Source organism: Argopecten irradians, chromosome 2, assembly GCF_041381155.1.
Source record: "Argopecten irradians isolate NY chromosome 2, Ai_NY, whole genome shotgun sequence".
Taxonomy (NCBI): domain Eukaryota; kingdom Metazoa; phylum Mollusca; class Bivalvia; order Pectinida; family Pectinidae; genus Argopecten; species Argopecten irradians.
Window position 1 is genome coordinate 63,020,948 of NC_091135.1, and position 22,626 is coordinate 63,043,573.

At 35.8% G+C, this 22,626-nt stretch overlaps 1 protein-coding gene across 2 annotated transcripts in view; it reads left to right on the forward strand.

Annotated features, from left to right (window-relative positions):
• Positions 1-6,191: 6,191 nt before the first annotated feature.
• The window catches only part of LOC138316197 (uncharacterized), a 64,763-nt gene continuing 48,328 nt past the window's right edge, over positions 6,192-22,626 (forward strand). The window contains exons 1-2 of one of the 2 annotated variants that reach the window (XM_069257773.1): positions 6,192-6,394; positions 6,591-6,813. In XM_069257773.1, the coding sequence (XP_069113874.1) occupies positions 6,805-6,813 (9 nt within the window). In that variant the 5' untranslated portion in view covers positions 6,192-6,394; positions 6,591-6,804. Of the gene's footprint in view, positions 6,395-6,480; positions 6,814-22,626 lie in introns of those variants that run through there. The other variant, XM_069257774.1, reaches the window with a different exon arrangement.

The following is a 22,626-nucleotide window of genomic DNA, read 5'->3' on the forward strand; positions in this document are numbered from 1 at the left end:
ACATGATCAGGAGGGGGGTCGCTTTTTTGGTGTCTTCGGCGGCATGCTTCAGTGAGATAGCACTATGTACAAGGACAAAAACATAGACATCCACACACAGACCGCATACAGTGGAGACCACCGTCCTTAAAGTGGCCATGGGTGTTAATAGGACGTCAACGTTAACATGATAAACCAAACACAGAATACTTTAAAACTCGCCGCTAGTTATGAGGTCTCGTCAAAATAACTTGATAAAAACAGAACTTATCATCAATCAAGAGAAATCATATACCTCATATCATAAGCACGGGCAATAAAGGCTAATAACTATCGGCGTAGGATTCGGTGTAGGTTGTCGCTGCCGCCGAAGGACTTGCGATAAAACATGATCACTGAACACTCCCACGATTCTAATTTGTACCCATAACATGCTTCGTATCTCTCGTTTATCCTATCCTCACCAACATCACGCTTCGTGTCATTTAGGGCCTCGTTTCATCAATACGTCTTGGCTTTAAAGAAACTCGGTACTGGTAACTTAAGCTTTCTCAATAGGAAAACATTACAGGAGTGTAAGGGACGCCCCTTATTATATTTACCGTCGCATATAACAACACCTTAATGCTTTCCTGTGGAGGAATTTAAGTTGAGGAAAGTTGATGAAACGAACTTGAGTTGACGAAGCTTTTGTATTTTGATTACTGCTCATTTACACACTTGCAAACATTATTTGGATCTCGGTTTAAGAGGCGTTTATTGAAAATCTGACGACTAGGCTGTTGGCAACCGGAATTTTATTCGCAATGCTCGGCTAGTGTGCAATGAGTTTATTGACGAACAGTAAGAAAATGTGAAAGAAGCGTAATTTAAATTCTTGCTGACGGGACATTCCAATTCCACGTGAACAGTTTTACGTCTAATTTTGGTATTATAGCCCTATTTCTAATTTCGGTCGAGTGTTGAAATTATAAAGAAGCTTTAAAGCCTTTTGTCAGTTGGGAGACGACACAGAGAATAGCCTTACGTCAACACTGTAATGAAAAGGAAATCCTAGACTAGCTCATTCCAGAGAAAACCTAATTTGAAATTTCTTTTTAAATTCCAATTCCTGCAAAATGTAAAGATTGGGGAATTCTTATTGTAAGTTTGGCATGGTCTTTTAAACATCTAGGTATTGCTTTTGATAGATTTTTTTTTAATTTTTCACACGTTCGCATTTGACGCTTGCAGACTTGAATGATACCTTGATTTTCAATGCAATAAAGACATTTCATTGTAACTGAGAGATACATGACGACGGTGAGTATCGTGAACAGACTCTAAGATCCTGGACTCTTCGCGCTGGAAAATAAATGAATTCAGTGATTGTTATTGGGAGTCAAATATGTATTTATATACTCAAATATATTGCCACGTAAACATTAGACGTAAAGAATAATACATATTAATACTTGAAGGAATTGACGCGTATTCAATAATGGAAATATTGGTTAGTGTTCACCCACCTTCATTGTTTACGTGATTTAAAGAGAAAGTTATCAAAGAATAAAAAATTGCCTTTGTTTTATATATCATACCGATTTACAAGATATGCCCTACAAGTGCCCTACACGCCGTATTTCAAGAGTTATTAAATCATTCCTTTCAGCGGTCGACTAAACTTCCAACAAAACAAAAACCCTTAAACGCTATAATCTCTATGATTGAAAAATGTACACGTTTTCTGTGAGTTCTGACCTTTTGACAAAACATTAAACGGACTCTTCAATATTTAATTATGGCTCAACTTTCAATTGGTATTAGGAAAAGAAACCGCGAGAGAAATTGCAATTTGTAGGACATAAAACAAGATGAAGAGGTTATGAACATGAAGCGTTCATCCTAAAGTCGTCACCCAAGTGACAAACAAAACTGTTGCCGTACAACTACTAATGAAGTTTCTCGCAATTCAAATTATCTGGAGGAAAGCTTCACTGCAGTGTTGATATTTTTTACTCAAGCTTGCACAATTTTCGAATAGAAACTGCCAGAAGCTGAGAAGATGATAATGACGTCAAGCCAACTCATTTCATTCTGTTTTCAAACCGAGACAATTATTCTCTGGGGTGAAGCAGTTTTTGCTTATGAATGCATTTGTCTTACAGAAGGTTAAGCACACTGAGTATTTTACACTTACAACAACATCAATTCTGACTAGAACAGAGACAATCGTTTTTATTTTCTCTGTCACATTGACACGGGTATAGCTTATGGCCAATTATTTTGCTTCAGAGATATTGTATTGTTACATGGTTAGTCAATAAACTGACATTAAATTAACCATTTTATTCGATTTTAAAACAAACCTCAGTGTTTTACATTAGTTATACATTTCACCGTATCGCGGCCAGGTGGGGTGCGCTATGCGGTGTCTTCGTTGAGATGAAAAGATGACAATAGGGGAGATATCCACTGTGGAGCAGACGATACACTTACTGAAAGCACACGCTCACGTACAACCATTGAACTGTTAAGCATAAATAAATAACAACTATCATTGCACCGTACGTGGAATGGAAATATTACAACTTTCAAGATACAAACGTTTACCTCAGACACACTCATGCTATTTAGCACACAGCGATGTCAATATTAAATGTGTCCAACTAGTGAAATTATTATTCCTTATTTGTATACAAGGGCTTTGAATATAACTATCATGAGCTTGAAATGACTTATTAAAAGATAGATGAAGCACATACAGCCATTCTTATATATCATGAATTCTAGGAGATCAGTTTGGGAGAACAATACCCTATTCAATCACTGCTTTGATATCTATTTCCAATCGGACATTGAAATAAATGATTTTGTTTAGCTTAGAACAAAGCTTATGTCACATCCATGTGGACTCGTTTTTATTCCTGTTTGATCTAGTAGGGAAAACAGTGACCGAGTGGTTACGACATGCTACTTCAAGCCATCAACCTCTCGGTCGTGAGTTCGAATTGGAGTGTTTTTTTATTCTAGAACCTTGCCGTTAATAGGACGTTGGTCTAACCAAACCAAACATTTTGTTCACCAAGATTTTCCGCCTTGTACTATTGGGATATAGATTCGTATTTTCCTTCATATCAGGTTTCGTACTTTTGTCCATGGCTTCTCATCATTCAAATCGTGATCGAAGACCGAGTGGGTAGCGAGATTTACATTTGCATAAATTGTCCATAAAACAATGCAAGCCTTATTTACATTTTCGAGATCATATCGGGACATCCTGTAAATATCCTAAAATCCCGTATATTGTCATCACGATCGAAAACATACGCGTTTATTAATTAAAAATAATATCGATGAAAATATACAATTTATTACTAATTGGACAATCATAAATAGATCCATTTCACCATGAATTTATTGAGCCGTCAGGTGATTGTCCCTGGCGGGTATTTTTTGCCTGCGTCATGTGATATCAGCCAATATCTCACGCATTTCTCCTATCAGTTAATACTGTCTAGTTCAGCGGCGGATCTGTCAGCTTTATTTGTTAATATAGACTGATAGATGTTGATTAAAAGGATGACACACTGTGGTCAGTGGATAAAGACAGTGTCATGTGAAAGTAAGCAGGACACGTTTACAAGTCGTATATCACGGTTTTAAACTGTTGATTGACTAAATTTGGGATTTTTTTCTTATCTTCCTAACGTCTCTCTTGACACTGCCTGATATTTGGCCTTAAATTGAGCCCTCTCCCTTTTGAGGAAGGCTCTGCGTTCTTTCCCTTGGCCAAGACACATTATGGCGGCAGTGTTTGTTCACGCTTAGTGCTCGGCTAAAGGGAATGTGACGACTGGTTTGCCCTTTGTCAGTATAATGTGATCGGGTGGGTTGTACTGCTCGGTGTGTTTGGCTGCATGTTTAAGTGAGATACGGTAGCAATATAAAAACGGCAAGGGCCCATAACTACAAAGACACATAACTATATCACAGCTTACTAAAACGCACATTTTCACACACAAACGCGTGGAACGTCCTTCAATGGCATTAGCCGTTAAAAGACCTTAAAGCGTAATCAACAACAAATCAATAAGTTCCTCAATCAGTGATACGAAAATATGAAAAAGATGGAAATGAAAATAGTAGTAATGGTAAGTATCATTCATTAAGTACAAAACAACACAGGTATATTGACAATGATGATCTCGTAATTAAGTACAAAACAACACAGGTGTATTGACAATGATGATCTCGTGATTAAGTACAAAACAACACAGGTGTATTGACAATGATGATATCGTGATTAAGTACAAAACAACACAGGTGTATTGACAATGATGATCTCGTGATTAAGTACAAAACAACACAGGTGTATTGACAATGATGATCTCGTGATTAAGTACAAAACAACACAGGTGTATTGACAATGATGATCTCGTGATTAAGTACAAAACAACGCAGGTGTATAGAAAATGATGATCTCGTGATTAAGTACAAAACAACACAGGTATATAGACAATGATGATCTCGTGATTAAGTACAAAACAACACAGGTGTATTGACAATGATGATCTCGTGATTAAGTACAAAACAACACAGTTGTATTGACAATGATGATCTCGTGATTAAGTACAAAACAACACAGGTGTATTGACAATGATGATCTCGTGATTTTATCAGCTCAATATCATAAAACTGTTTACATTATCGGTTAAGTTCATGCACATGTACAATTCAAGATTTAACAACACGGATATGTAGCCTCTCAAAACGCATGCGTAAAGATTCCTTGATTTCATCTGTTATTATGATACAAAATCCTTCGCCAAACAAAAACTACCCGTATGGATTGGCACTTGTCCCCAGGGTTCGAATTAATGGTTTTTGAAAACACACTGAATGCTGGTAGGATAATATTCAGTACATAGCTATTTCCTACACTTCGGATCACAGTTCTGTATTCTACATCAGTTTTACGTGGAAATGGACAGAAAGTTCAATAAAAACAATCGATGGAATATAAACAAAAATAAGTTCAGACTGTAAAGAAATATATCAGATACATAATGCAGCTAACAGTATTGCAAAAGGTAAATTTTGTCTTTTTTTGCAAGTGAATAAATGCGCGGCTGTATTCTGAAATGTATTCATATATTCATTATACATTCGATGTCTTATTATTGATTTAGTGTCACATCATCATTGGGATACTTGTTATTCTCTTTTTATCTTTCAAAGGGGTCTGACCAAGTTAGTTAACATCAGGTTCAATTATAAAGTGCACATGTAACATTAGAAGCTTCACTATAACAAATGAATTCTGCTTTCCTGAAAATGTCACTTGGGTCAGTTTAGCTGTAATTGCTCCTGTGAACGTCGCCCAAAGGGACAAACGTAGTTTCAAGCTGATATTCATATGATTGTGATGTCAATGACCTGCCCTCGGTCAATGTAACGATACAGCGATTGCTTACCCGTCCTCAGCAGTGTCCTCTATAAACAAATCGTTTTTAATATCAGCTCTCTAACAGGTATATTGTAACAGGTCTTATTTGTTTATCGCGTTCTTCGTCCTCTCTCACACACTCTTTTTCTTTCAATTATATACTTTTTAATCTGACGTTAATACACACAATAATGACGTATTAATTACTCTCTCTTTATCTCTATTGCTGGTGTACTGGCAGGCCTACGCCAGTTACTGCTGAATGTTGAACTTTCCTGTATGCGATTTGTTGTGCGTGTGAGTGTGTAGTATGTCTTGGCATATTGTGTTTTTTTTATATCTTGCCCATTTTAAAGTGCTGTCTTTCTGGGGCATACTGTCAAAGACACTAAACAAGTACATCGTATATCTCATCTAGTCTACATTAAACTGAAAATGTCGAACCAGTTGTCGGATTAACTTTTTGCTTAGCGCTATTTAAGAGTCGCGGTCAAAGGGATGAACCCGGAGCCTTTACATTCGGAGACGAACTCTGAACTCAAGGCTAAACGTGAGACTATTCCCTACTTCTTTTGTATTAAAACATCTCATTAGAATTGTGTTCTTTAACCTAACAAATGCCTTGGTATAAACCAAAATCCAAACAAAGCTGCATAAGTCGGTCCCAGATCTTCAGTTCGTCTTCTCCTGCTTAGTCTATAATTGACGAGTACTACGGTGTTATAGGTTTTACGTTTAATTACAGAAATATTCCGAGCTATCGGAGAACGGCTACTAGCTGTAAGCGTGATTGCGGCAGAGACTTGAAGCACGGTAGCCGTTGGATACGATCGAGTGAGCAATACATTATATTGCTCCCGGATGTTCCGGGATACATCAGTGCTAGTGTGGAGTCGGGACTGGTCACTTCACAGTTTCCCGCTATATGGAACAGTCCTTTGGTCGACATAACACCTGCTGTGTTGCTATTGGTTACGGATATATTACGTACGTACAGTGTACGGGTGACTTAACGTATCAATAGATTGACACACATCGATAGCATTAACTATAACTTCACTAACATCGTGTCCCTTCTATACATTCCACACACTTAAGTAAGCCAAGACAACCACTTCATTATTTTTAATTTTACCATTGTTATTTAAGTAAAATGGAGGATGTTGTTTATTTATTTGTTTAGGTAGTGGTTCCCTAAGACAGCGGTTTATAAAGTGAGGTCTTTTTCTACCTGGAGAACCATATGGCGCGAGGAGACCAGGTGTAATTCCGGGAGAAATCCATCATCAATTGAAAGCATGTGTTTCCACGAGAATTAGACTTTGTATACTTGGAAGTTATATAGATCATATCAATCGATACCATTCCGACTCAAACCGGGACCACCAGGGAGGACTATGTTACCAGTAAGTATACCTCATAAGTGACAATGATACATAATTGCCATTAAACTCGTTTATTTAACTTTATTATATTAGATAAGAAGCATTTCAAAACTATTTTATACTTTTATTTGTATTTGATATTCGAAAAGAAACTGCGATTTATTAAATGAATGCAATTTTGGATTATTCAATCATTTTTAATCAGATTAACATTGTCAAAAAAAAAAAAAGCCTTGTGGTAAATACAGAAATAACTATGTAAGATGAAAACTTTGTGGTACATTTAACACAAATTACCAAGTGACAACTTGTCTGTGATCTATATGCGATGATGTACATTAATTCTTCACTATGGTTATGAATATGAAGTTTCATTTTAATCTTTATTATCTTTAATATATGTAGTATCGCATACGTTTATAGATAATTACGCATGGAATAGACAACTTATTAGCAACTCTTCATGTATTGTTCAATTAGATACTAAATTGTGATTTAGCAAATATGACAAAAAATATTCATGTACGTGATTTAATGCAACTCTACAAATACTGCCAAAAATAATCATATACGTATTATAAGTTCAATTGTCCTCATAAGGTGACAAATACAGTAATAAGTATTGTCTATATCTGAAATGTTCAATGGATGTTTACCAATAAGTTCAATTGTCCTCATAAGGTGACAAATACAGTAATAAGTATTGTCTATATCTGAAATGTTCAATGGATGTTTACAAATAAGTTCAATTGTCCTCATAAGGTGACAAATACAGTAATAAGTATTGTCTATATCTGAAATGTTCAAAGGATGTTTACAATAAGTTCAATTGTCCTCATAAGGTGACAAATACAGTAATAAGTATTATCTGTATCTGAAATGTTCAATGGATGTTTACAAATAAGTTCAATTGTCCTCATAAGGTGACAAATACAGTAATAAGTATTGTCTATATCTGAAATGTCCAATGGATGTTTACGATAAGTTCAATTGTCCTCATAAGGTGACAAATACAGTAATAAGTATTGTCTATATCTGAAATGTTCAATGGATGTTTACGATAAGTTCAATTGTCCTCATAAGGTGACAAATACAGTAATAAGTATTGTCTTATCTGAAATGTTCAATGGATGTTTACTGAAATGTTCAATGATGTTTCAAAGTTCAATTGTCCTCATAAGGTGACAAATACAGTAATAAGTATTATCTGTATCTGAAATGTTCAATGGATGTTTACAAATAAGTTCAATTGTCCTCATAAGGTGACAAATACAGTAATAAGTATTGTCTGTATCTGAAATGTCCAATGGATGTTTACAATAAGTTCAATTGTCCCCATAAGGTGACAAATACAGTAATAAGTATTGTCTATATCTGAAATGTTCAATGGATGTTTACGATAAGTTCAATTGTCCTCATAAGGTGACAAATACAGTAATAAGTATTGTCTGTATCTGAAATGTCCAATGGATGTTTACGATAAGTTCAATTGTCCTCATAAGGTGACAAATACAGTAATAAGTATTGTCTATATCTGAAATGTTCAATGGATGTTTACAATAAGTTCAATTGTCCTCATAAGGTGACAAATACAGTAATAAGTATTGTCTATATCTGAAATGTTCAATGGATGTTTACAATAAGTTCAATTGTCCTCATAAGGTGACAAATACAGTAATAAGTATTGTCTGTATCTGAAATGTTCAAGCGCGTATTATATATCAAATATACGTAATTGTTTTCATTGAGTCAAATAATTTGTATATTTGGAACACCATTAAAATTTACGCTTTAAAATAATAACTTATGTTTGATTTCTAAGTTGTTTATCAAATAGTTTACACTACCTTGTATTGTTTTCATTAAATGGTGTAGACAATTACGCCGTTTGAGACAAGAATATGTTATTGCTTTGCTAACTGTTTTAAAGATTGGTATAATGTCAATGTAATAGTTATAGCCGAATTAATGATTATAATTGAACATAAAATAAAGTGGCCCGTGCTCCTATATGGTCTACACTATTTTTAAACATTCATGAATCATTCGAGACAGTGAAATTTGACTTCCACTTCATGGAAGGAAATCAATATAAAATTTCTAAAGAATCGATACGTCAAAATTTGTCTTTTACATGCAATACATATTTATTTTTTTTATTTCGACATTCTTCGCCAACAACATTTCTAAAATAGAAAAAAAATACTGTTAAAATTCGCGCATAGCACAGAAACTGCACTGGAGATTGTTATATGAGCTTAGAATGATGTTAAAGCCGACCTTCACTTAAAACCGATTTCATTTCCTATCACCATTACTCTTCAGAAAGTCGTCTAACACGATTACAAGTGTTACACGCGCGCTCAGCCTACGCTTGTGCGAGGAAAGTGGTTTAAATGTATACCAAAGTTAAATAGAGTAACAATGGTATTAACAAATTTGACAAGTAGCATTTTTTTATACCGAAGATCGTTTAAAACATTTGAAATCTTCATTTTCCTATGTTAATTGTCTCTGACTAATTGCTTCGAAATGGAAGATCGATTTGTCTTCCATGCTTGTCCTCATTCTACTTCAAACCTCGAGTCATTGGATTAGTGTTTACCTCACCAATATCAAGACACGTATCCGTTCATATCGGTTCATTAATATCGTCAGCGTTTGTTTATCACTTTGGTGTCGCCAATGCCAAGAACGGTACAAACGGTCGCATTTTGAAGCCTAAGAATCTACATTATGTACTACTACTTAAACTTCAGTTTGATGTTATTGTATCACATCGTTAGGTCATTGACTTATTATCATTACATCAATTAAAATCATATATCATCCCACCTCTGGTAAGTTATGACTTATTATCATATATTATCCCACCTCTGGTAAGTTATGACTTATTATCATATATTATCCCACCTCTGGTAAGTTATGACTTATTATCATATATTATCCCACCTCTGGTAAGTTATGACTTATTATCATATATTATCCCACCTCTGGTAAGTTTATGACTTATTATCATATATTATCCCACCTCTGGTAAGTTATGACTTATTATCATATATTATCCCACCTCTGGTAAGTTATGACTTATTATCATATATTATCCCACCTCTGGTAAGTTATGACTTATTATCATATATTATCCCACCTCTGGTAAGTTATGACTTATTATCATATATTATCCCACCTCTGGTAAGTTATGACTTATTATCATATATTATCCCACCTCTGGTAAGTTATGACTTATTATCATATATTATCCCACCTCTGGTAAGTTATGACTTATTATCATATATTATCCCACCTCTGGTAAGTTATGACTTATTATTATACAATTATGGCCCTCTGTGGAGGGATACATCTAGAATTGTCTCCCTGGAAAGAGTTATTTTCTCGAGGGCGAAGCCCGAGAGAAAATAACTCTTTTCAGGGAGACAATTCTAGATGTATCCCGACACATAGGGACATAATTATTTTATTATACCGAACAAAATTAAAAGAAATCTCTGTTAAAAGAACCCATGAAGATATTTCCCAACAACAACGTTGTTAAATTCGTTGGGCTACAAAAAAATAAACAACACCGTTGCCATTGTTGGTTGACGTTGCAGATGACGTCAACTTCCGGTCACGTGCGGAGCTTCCAACGGGTTATTTCCCTGGGGTTATTTCCCTCGGGGGTTATTTCCCTGGGGTTATTTCCCTCGGGGGTTATTTCCCTGGGGTTATTTCCCTCGCCTTCCAATTCCGGGGGAAACATCTAACTTATTCAATGTCATGTGATCAAGTTATAATCCAATCAGAACATTCTAAATGAAAGTTATGACTTATTAACATATATTATCCCACCTCTGGTAAGTTATGACTTATTATCATATATTATCCAACCTCTGGTAAGTTATGACTTATTATCATATATCATCCCACCTCTGGTAAGTTATGACTTATTATCATATATTATCCCACCTCTGGTAAGTTATGACTTATTATCATATATCATCCCACCTCTGGTAAGTTATGACTTATTATCATATATTATCCCACCTCTGGTAAGTTATGACTTATTGTCATATATTATCCCACCTCTGGTAAGTTATGACTTATTATCATATATTATCCCACCTCTGGTAAGTTATGACTTATAATCATATATTATCCCACCTCTGGTAAGTTATGACTTATTATCATATATTATCCCACCTCTGGTAAGTTATGACTTATTATCATATATTATCCCACCTCTGGTAAGTTATGACTTATTATCATATATTATCTCACCTCTGGTAAGTTACTTGGAATCCGATTTGTCGAGAATGGTAAAATATTTTCTTATATGGGATAGCTACCTGGCGTAATAATAGTTTTAACGAGGTCATGATTGATTATGACGTCATTTTAAGCAGACCGCATGCCATAAACAAACATGTCTGACAGGCGAAGCGAGTTAATGTGAGCGCCAAATAATTCGTACTGTGAATTAACAATTATGTGAGAGGGTTTGTCAGCATCGAATTTGAAAAGCTATTATGTCATTTTCAAGTATTCGACAAATTCGACACAGAACAGTTGAAATCTGAAAGATGAACTTTCAAACATGCATAAAATTGAAGTCGAAGGCCAAAAGTGAGGCGGTGTCAAGGCGGACGTTAGGAAGTGAGGCGGTGTCAAAAGAAGTGAGGCGGTGTCAAGGGAGAAGTTAGGAAGAAAAGAGTAGTTAGGAAACAGATAAAAGATAAGAACCTAAATTTAGTCACCTTTTACGATCATGCTATACGAGCAGCAGGTAACTACAGGACCAGTATCACATGTGTTTTTATCACCCCTGTAATACACTATATAACTAATAATGTGGCATGTATATGTTGATTTCGCGCCTAATAACCGGAGGAGTGTCTCCAACGGTATTCGGTATTACCATGATGTGAATTGCGCTATCACATGGAAAAAATCAATGGTTATTATGAGTGTTCGGGTGGCATGTTGATTAGTCTTTCGCCTTTCCACAACTCTCTGGGTTCAGCACGGACGTGAAAAGGACAAGGATCACCTGCCTGTCCAGGTGGGCTTTCTCTGAGCACTCCGGTTTCCTCCCACTCTAACATCCTTGCACGTTTAAATTACATGTAATTCATATGAATTCTTACGTGTTTCGCAATCAGCGATGTAAAGATGAGCGCGCAGCCTCCTGATACATGTATTCACTTCACGTATTCATTTTTGCTTACAATTCAAATAGTAAATCTTCGCCAGTGATATTAAAATGATTGTAACAACTTGTAACATTGTTTGGTATTTTTAACTACGGTTTCCCGATTTTCAAAATAACGCTGAATTTTATACTGGCCCAGAAGTTTTTTTTCTCGTTATTCAGCTTGTTCGTACATTGTTTGCCCAATTATTCTTGTGTCACTTGCATCCGACTCAACATGCCCCGAACTGTTCCGAGGACGTTCAACTTCCTTGAACAAAGCGAACAAATATGATCCATAACCTTATATCCCCTGCGGGGAAACCCCTAAATTTATTTTTGTATCCGCCTGTCAGCACTATACCATATCGCAGTGGGATTCCTGTTCCGTAAACTAGAGCATTACATTGTCTTTGACAGCACCCCGGGGCAAATGTCTACAACGACCATGACAGAGCGCGTCAATAATATAGAAATCTCATTACGTTAACGTCAGAAACCGAATTACCATTGCCACTTCCCCTGTCGTGAGGAGCCTTGTTTCTTGTGTAAATAGTCTCAAATCAATTATAACACCTTGTCTGAAACCATAATGTCTCCGCATCACTTAGTTACCCATTCCTTATAAAGTTAACGTTGGATTAACAAGTAATTTCCGAAATCCTAAAACCGGGGTTTTTTGTTGACATTATGTTTGTATTCTATTTTGCACTGCCATTTTAGCTCAGCTGAAAATATGTACTTTTCTTTGTGGATTCCAACCTCCTTTAAATAAAGTTAGGCGGGTTTTACATTTTTGTTTTAATTTCGTTAAAGGAAAATAAGTTTTATAAATGATTTAAAGTTTTATATCGATATTTACTCTCTAAGTTGTTACCTTTGTGATTGTAAAACATTTCTCAAGTAAGTCAGTCTCTCAAGACCTAACAGACATATGATATTGTCAATAAGGTTCCTACAGCTTCATCTTTTTTCATAAATTCAAACTAGGGAATATCATCACTTACGGATAATTCATTAATGTAAATTCTTGCATGTGTTTATGAAATAAAGCATTTAGAATAAACCGAATGAAATCCCAATTCGATTCACCAACACATATCAAAACTATTGCATATTGGGACTTTACAATTCGATGTTTGGACATATTCGGAACTATTTTATGACAAATGTCTTATCAAACACTACTATATTCTTCCACTTCGTGTTAAGCAATGCAAATTGAAACCGAGCATTTCTGTATCCAAAACCAATTTTGATTTTATTTACGCTCTATATTATTGATATCAAATATTGATAGAAATACAGGTATAACATGTTGCAGTAAGAAATGTCTATATCACAAGGCAAACAACTGTAACAAGAGTTTCGATCGGCTTTGTGTTTTTTATGTTAAACCTAGATTCTTTATCTGTATTCAAAACCAAGAACATACCAGGCATACACAAGCATCTTGGTGATATTGGTTTATACCATCATGAAACACGATCAGCACAGCGCTTTGATCTAATGGCGTATAAAGCTCAATAACGGCAAAAATACAAGGCCACAGAAGCTATGGTAGTCGGCAGAGGCGAACCAGCGATAGCTAAAGTTGTATGGTCTATCACTTTCGCTCTTTTTGTCATAGTGAAAACTGTTTAAGTGTTATACACATTTTCCCCGTCTGTCCGAGGTTTAAACTTTCTACTTTTACCACTTTCTATAAAGTTGCAGCACTGGGAGTATTTTTAATTATAGAAGTAAAAAATCTTTTTAACGTGTACACGTGAAAAATAAGCTCGAAAGATGCCGAATCATTCCGAACTCTTCCGAACATCGTCGCGACAATCTTGAAGTAACACGAGAGTTGTGAAACCAAATGTCAACAATTTTTTTTCGTAAACAAAACATGCGGTCGACCTCAGCAGATTGGATCTACAAAGCAAATAATGCTTGCACATTACAATATTTGGTACACACAATATTGATTTACGGCTATGTGTGAATTAGATGTTTCAAATACTCGCTCTGTGGACATATACCAGCACGATTTGCTCATATTAGCCAGAAGGAAAACGTAAACAATCACATGTGCGCTTACGATAGTTACCTGAATCACCACGTGCAGGACGTGTGGACGTCAGTCAGGTGATACGATTCGGAATTCCGACAAAAGCCGAAGGTACTGAACATGGCGGTGATTTAAGGCGCTGTATTCAAAACCAGGAATATATGATCCCTATAGATTTCGGCGCTCTTACGGGCCGACATATGCTTTTGGGGAGTTTAATCATTAATTACATATACATGTTCAAATATCAAATGTTTAAGTGATATAGCGTTACAGTGATAAAATACAACTTTACCAGAAATACAACTTTAAAGGACTGAATGCAGTAGAGAAATCACTCATAGCACTGATCATGTCTAGGGCTAATAACAGTAGTGGCTTTTGGTTTCGACATACTAATTGTGACTATTGAAAACAACGTTTTTCTAAGTGTTTGGAACAAGTTTAAAGAAAAGAAATTACTCTTTTATAAATAAATTGCAGGTAACCAAGTTAATATTACTAACATACTCATTATACCTATATTCCCAGTAATAAGTATCCAACAAACATTTCTTCTTAAAACTTTATATTTTTGTTCCTACTCTTATTATTGCTGAGACAAACTTTACACCTTTTTTCCCAGTAATATGTATCCAACAAACCATGTGTTTGCTAAGATCCGGTACTTTTGTTTACTTAGAATAATCCATCAATGTAGATACATTTCCAAGACATTCTTTGTAACAAGATTGAAGTTCCTAAAACAGTTTTAGTTTAAATCAATACCAATGATAAAGCTTCGGTCACAACCCCTTCCGATTAGGCTTAGGATGTACTACCTGCACGATTTTGAGCCATTTTAGCCCGGTTCCCGGCCGGACACCAGACATGGCCGGCCGGTGGTCGGGGCTCTCAATCAGCATCGGGAAGGTGCCCGTAGATTTCCATAACCGGCCACATATCCTTCACACATCTTTTGCGTATCGTCCGATATCCGGGCGGGAATGGAGTGGCAATCACACCGCCCGACGTTCGGCCGGCTCTGGTACAACTATCGTTGTTATCCGTAGGATATTCGTCCGGTGTCCGGAGACTAGGCACGTTATCGCCCGGACATCTTATGATAATCGGCCGATTAGTATTAGATGCTGCTTCGTTGTCCCCCAAAAACTTCTCTTTGGAAACAGACGCCGCACGGCCTTCTTTTTTATGTGAACGATGTGTGACACATTTTTTACCGGTATTGTCCGATGTCGAAAAATGGCCAAAACCCGCGGTGTACTCTCGATTACCCCCTATACCCGGATATCCACCGATCGTTGTGACCCAAGCATAAAGTCAGGTGATCAGTATTAAATTAGTTTTGGCTAAAGCAAGACTTTACATCATTTTGTATGATATCGGATGTGAAAGGCCTCTAACATAACATTTCTTTGAACGGTCACACGTTGCAGGGGCTTATGGTTCCATGTACATATGCCATATGTAAAAAGGTAAGAGTCCGTTTAACTTAGGCGATGGACTCAAATACACAGCAGTCTGTACGTTGACCTAACAGAGGGGATTAGTATGGTACTATATGGTTTGATATTCTATCGGCGACTATTCTGATTGTGAAGGCTATTTGAGTGTGACTGGCGAGGATACACTGAAAAAGTAACTGATCATTAGATAAGATCACATATAAAGGGACTATCAAATTCATCTGTGCATTTCAATCAGAGCAGAGAGCAGACTGCCGCCTTTTAGTCATGTCATTTAAATGGACCAAGATAAAAACTTATAACTTATGTCTTTATAAAGGTGGTAGAAGAGGTATGTTTTTACTTCTCGTGATGTAAGATTATACATCGGATGACAGTGTCCGGCCTTCGTAAGATTTAAGTCACTTTATCATGATCGGATGTACTCTTTCCGCACCTGGAGTAACGACGTCACATCCTCATCACGCCTGCTTCAAATTAATCTTTTATGTTTATCGTGGAATCGGATACACTCTGATTTCATTTGTTATTGTCGGAGTTAATACTTCATATGTGCATCTGCATGTCGAGAATCCTTGTAAAAAAGGGGAGTCGGAGCGAAAAGATAAGAATCTTCTGTTTGAGATAGTTCTGATACGTATACATACGTGTTCCATCTAGCCTTGGATTAAAGCCATGGTGTAAGTCTAAGGCATTGGTGTATTGAGAATTGCACGCGATTTTCAAAAGATGAAAGTATGGGAACTACGTTATTAAAGAATAGCATGACAGCCATCGATGAATTCAATGCCTTCCTTTGCTAATGCATCGTCACGATGCAAGACCAATGTCTCTTGTTATAGTATTTTATAGGATGCATACAGAGGAAATACTCGTTAGCTAATACGTGTTACTCTCTAACCATATACATGTAGTCAAAGTATTCCTAAAACTGTTATTTCATTTATTCAAGTCTATTTTCACTAAAATACAGGAGAAATCACTTTAGCTTAAGTGCAGTATCAAAGAGTTTCTAAGCTTGGTACAAATAGGAATGGTCTTCTTTACTCAATACGTGCAAATAAATCAGTCACCAGAAATAACGAATGAAAAGTAGTTTAAAAACGAAACAAAAAGCATACAATACACAATTGATAAATAATTAACTTTTGAATTAAACTGTACATGTTTTCATGCATATTTTGAATATGTCCTGCAGGTAGGGCATTAGAATTGTACCTGCTGTTCCTATAGCATGACCGTAAAAGGCGACTAAATTTAGGATCTTCTTTTCTCTTCTTCCTAACTAACTCTATTCTTCCTAATGTCTCCCTTGACACCACGTCACTTTTGGCCTTCTGTTGAGCGCTCGCCCCTGTGAGGATGGATCTGGATTCTGTCCTCTGGCCGAAACACCAAGTCAATTAAAGTGGTAGTTTCTGCTCCTACTTAGCGCTCATCATAACGGAAGTGGAATGACTCAGCCCTGCAGGTAGGGCGTTAGAAATTGTACCTGCTGCCCTACTGCATGGTCAGGAAAAAATGACTAAATTTATGATATTATTTTTTTTTCTTCCTAAATGACTCTATTCATCCTAATATCTCCCTTGACATAATCTCACTTTTGGCCTTCTGTTGAGAACTCGTCCCTGTGAGGAAGGCTTTGGGTTCTGTCCCGTGGCCGAGACACGTCTATAAAAGTGGTAGTTTCTGCTCCTGCTTTGCGTTCAGCATTAAGGGAGTCGGAAGACTGATTCGCCCTTTATCAGTATAATGTGACCGAGTGTAGTGTGTTGCTTGATGTCTTCGGCGGCATGCTTCAGTGATATAGTACTATACAAAGTGCAACAGATCCACTTTACAAGAAGACACAACATGAATATACCGCAGTCTCCCAAAACACGCACCACACACCTCATACACACTACACACCGCATATATGGGAGGCCGTCCTTACATGACCCTGACTGTTAATAGGACGTTAATTAATCAAACAAGCATACTTTGAACTGCATATGACGTCATTTACACGTATGTCGTCATTAGCCATAAAATGTTCGACCTGGCCGTACGTCATGACATTAAAAGTGCGCAATGTGATGGATTTTCAAACTATTTAACTTCTTAAGTACTTCAGAAGCTTTAAAAGTACAACTGAATATTTATCGGAGAATTTTCAGACAACCTCCCATCAACCTTATCATTACTCCGTGACGTCAGAGATAACCTTTTTCAACACCTTCGTCTGATCGCTTAAGGAGACGGATATAATTTGATATCGACCTGGGCAGATGACGAGACAAGCTTCATATGAACTTGTTTATAACTTATTATGTCGATATACGTATTCATATATTGAATTTATGCCAAGGTGGACAGTATTTGATTAAAGGTAGCAAATGTATTTGCTAAAAGGTTTGTAATCTTCCTGAGCCTGATTGTCAATTATGGATTTATCGACCACCCAGGAATGCTTTGTCCTTGGAAATCCCGCTGTCTCCCTATAGTATCTCGTGTATTGTGTCAAGCATCCGTACACATGTTAATTATTTATTTCAATAGATTATATTGAAAAGTTCGTATAGTTTATACATGGGCTTGAAAGTCGATGTTTCAAATTTAATCATATGTGCAGTCGTTTAATAACATTCATACATGTATCTATATAAACAAGAGGTACGATAAATCTATCTGGTTTCGTAATCCGTATGATTTTGCATGCTTTCAAAATTGATCGAAGTATCAAATTACCTTAAACACAACCCGGGACAACTTGGAAATATCATATATGTGGTAGTCACTACATACAGTATCATAAATACCTCTAATTGCTAATTTGGATTTCATTCCTCTCCTTTATAGCATCATGTTTGACCTAATTTGAGTATTCGTCGCTGAAGACGTCTATCTGCTTATCTCATGGCACAGACGTCATACACGTACCAATGGTAGTGACATGAGTACTAGATTTCATGTTTACTTGCCGTTATAGCTGTCGGGGTAGATTCGCTGCTGGTGTGTTTTCTAATACACTTCAGTGAATGAGTGAATTAATAGACAATAGTCCTAACGTTATACACACAATACTAATATAAGGTATTATTGCAGTTTCACAAAAAGTATAATTTCTGTCAAAAACGTTAAATGAAGAAACTTGATAACCATTGAACTTTTTTTAATATTGAGATTAGATGCGAGAAAATAAGATTGAACCGATACATCGTTCCTCGCATGTCCGCTGTATCCATTTTAAATTTAAAATAAATCAGTTTCTATTTATCTTGCTTTAGCGGTTAATATCCATCGATATTTAGTCGCAAAATGGAAATGTCAAATTGAAATATGTGACAACTTTTCAAAATTATAAAAAAAAAGAAAGTTGATCTAGCTCTGTTTTCCATCACAACAAAGAAGATAGAAACAACCCTGGCTAGTCCAATGGCAAAGCCTACGTGATTGCGTGTTACAGTGTCAAATACCAAGGACATTACTGACTGCCTTGAGTTTTATTCAAATAGCATTGTTATCGAAATTGACACATAAAATATATCTGGGTGTGCAAATGAAATTGCATCGGCCACGTTTGTAATTCCCTGTGCTATTCTGTATTCATGAGTTTCGCAGTTTGTAATGTGCTATCCGTGGCATTTCTATTACGAAATATACGATTAAGCATTCACAAAGAACAATTGGCCGGTTCCTTAAACTGTTGGTTTTTCAAGAAGTAATCGCCGATAGAAATTGACGGAGGTCGAAGTTAATAAGAACAGAAGAATTTCCCGTCATTCTTGAAAACAATGCGGTTGTATGATTATCACTTCGATATAAGCTGAGAAAGATCTGATAACTAACTTTTCGTGAAGTAAGTCACAACTTTGAAAGGTGCAGAAATAGATGACTTCATGTCTCCATTTAAGGTGTAGACTTAAAGATTCCTGACGAATTATCATGATAAAAATTGTTTCAAATTTTAAGCAATACAGTAATATTTGAGAATTACTCCCATTATTACGAAAATAAACTATTTTAGGTATATATATATGGCATTTTTGTTTTCGACAAAGTTTACATCCGGTATGCGATTCAAAATTATTATTATTATAACGGCGTTTATGGCTGAAAATGCAACTTAAAAGGAATCCAAATACGATGTAAAATGAAAAATATTTTATACATGGTTTTAAACTTGCATTGTTGCCTTTAAGTATGTTCTTTGACCACACTGCAGACGTGTTTTTTTTATTATATTGTCGACTGTCTTTAAATTTGGGCTGTTTAGGCTGTATATATCTCCATCTAGTCCTCGATTGAGTATAGTGTACTTTCTGGATGGTAATACCAAGAGATTGGGCCTACGGAGGATAATGTCGATGGATGGTAAAGGTTTACCAAGAGATTGGGCCTACGGAGGATAATGTCGATGGATGGTAAAGGTTTACCAAGAGATTGGGCCTACGGAGGATAATGTCGATGGGATCAATATGATATGTCTATGTAAGGAATGAATTGTCACTTTGTTACCTTATTGATAATTACAATATAGTATCTAACTTATTAAAGTAACATTTCTTACGACAAAACACCGGCATTAACCTCCTCTATGGTACGAGAAGTGGGACTTCTCCAGTCTGCGACTTTAAGGTTGTATTCTTCTGAGGTTTCAGTCCCGTTGAAGTCTCGTTTCGACATAAATCAAAGAAGTTATGAGATTTTCAAACAAAATTTATCAATATCTGTAGCAAGTTGCCAGTTGCAAATTTTGTCAAAAAATTACATTTCTATTTTTAGAAGATTTTTGTATACGGGGATTTTAAGAAATGGCCCATTTGGCGGCCATTTTAAAATTGTGTCTTTTTTCGCTTTGAGAAGAGCCACAATTTTACCATTTTTTTCTGAAATTGTTTTTATTTAAATCATCACTGCGCCAGTATTTTTAGCTGTATCGAGCTAATTTTTGCTGTAAATCTTTACTGGTTTCGTGGTAATCAAAATATTGAGCATTAATGTGTGAAATTATACACTTTATTTTAACATTTAATGGTTATTTGAGCACTTTTATTGTTTACTCCAAAATACTGAAAAATAACAAATATTCAAATGGGGCCAAAAAGTAAGCACACGGACCCCCCATTTTTCTGCATGATTTAGAAAGAACAACCCTTTCTCTGTTGATATACAAAATATTAACAAAAGTTTAATACCAGAACGTTTTCTATAAAGGCTTAAATTAGGCAAAAATTACTGAAAATAGTGCTTTTGGTAGCTCAAAATTGAGGGGTAGGGTAGCATAGGTCGTTATTCTGAGGAAAAATATTAGTCTTATTAATCAAAACTGGTATATTTTTTAAAGAAGACTACTGGAAAATAAATACTACGAACATCCATACATTTCAAACACTTCATTAGGAAATTATGGCTTTAATCTCTTGTGTATATGGTCAAAACGACAAAATTCCCATGAAATCCAATATTTTGTCAACTAGGTATCTTTGAGTGACAATAGCTCAAAAAGAGCACACTGACATTTGTTTTTCCTTCCATTTTCTTTTATGATATGATTTCCTATTTCCAAATATCTATATGAGCAAAAAAGTTTAATACAAGAAAATTTTGACTTCTCAGAGGAGTACAACCTTAAGCACTAGTCCGATTCCCATGACAAGTAATTTTACAGCTGGACTAGTGCTAATTGTAATGAACAAGCCGATTGGACTAGTGGCTCCCAACCCGATTAAAATCGGTAAATATCATATTTTTCAACACATTTTGAGTACATGATGTATGAGATTATTTCTGTCTGGATTCATCAATTTATGATAATTTGCGTTCAGGAATGCATCCAGACTGTATTATGGGTCAAAATTGTAAACTGATCATGAATGAAGTGCTAAAACAGAACGGCTGTATAATCGGACTAGTAAAACTTTGGGGTTTAACTAGTCACTAGTCCAAATGACAAGCAGAGAAAAAAATTAATGTCACAGACTGCTTCTCAGAGGTGAACATCCTTAATACATGTACTATTTGTTTATCTTTGACAAGAAAATGTCACGCTACCAAAACCAATTTATTTCTTAGTACAGGTATTAAAAAATTATTTTTATTAATGAAAATGAACGTCCAGTTTAACATAGGAAGCAACATTAGTAGGATCTTCTAAAGGATGATGATCTATTTTATTTGTTTAACATGGAAGTTACTTCGGCGTTTCCCCAACAAGTGCCCAATTGACATTATTGAAGGGAAGCTTACACCGATGACTACCGGACTCCCGTGATTCTATTCATATTAATTTGCTATCTACATGTCTGTGTCATTGCTTTCAATGTGATGTCCCGTCCAGTCTCATTACCGTTGTGTTGGTCAATTGGTCAAGCTAATCAAGCAGAAATAGTAACCTGTTTGCTAGTCAGAACCTACATCCTAAAGAATTAGACTAATATGAATATTTATGATAACGTTTTGCCTTGGAGCTGTCAATTGGAGGGGAAAGAATGGAATGAAAGTCGAGCAAAAATAAACAGGAGTTTGAAGGAACAAACGCAATCACGTCTTATTTTGAATTTGAACACATTTGTTTCTGTTGAAATACGAAAAAAATACACAACAAAGCATTCTCTTCAAAACCGGATTTGGTTGATAACGAATGCACGAAATATTACATTATTTTACAAACTATTTTAAAGTTTGACTTGTAGGATACATCGATTAATTTGTTACTGAGTGAGGTGTGCTATTCGGTATCTTTGAAAGTAAGCTTCAGTGAGAGAACACTACAAAGTGGGCAAGAGTTCCGCTAGCAAATGTATCACACAGGAGATGATATTTAAGGATTAACTTGAAGAAATTTTTTCATGTATTGAGATATAACACAAAAATCTGAGTGTACTCTAAATAAACCGCGAAGCGGTTTATGATGAGAGTACACTCAGATTTTTGTGATATATATCCATCACATAAAAAATCTATCAAAATTAATGCTTATAACCCTGTATAAAGTTAGGAGGTTTACAGTAACATAGGTCTGTTATCTAGTACCGTTATATTCTAACCTTGTATAAGTTAAGAGGTTTACAGTAACATAGGTCTGTTATCTAGTACCGTTATATTCTAACCCTGTATAAGTTAGGAGGTTTACAGTAACATAG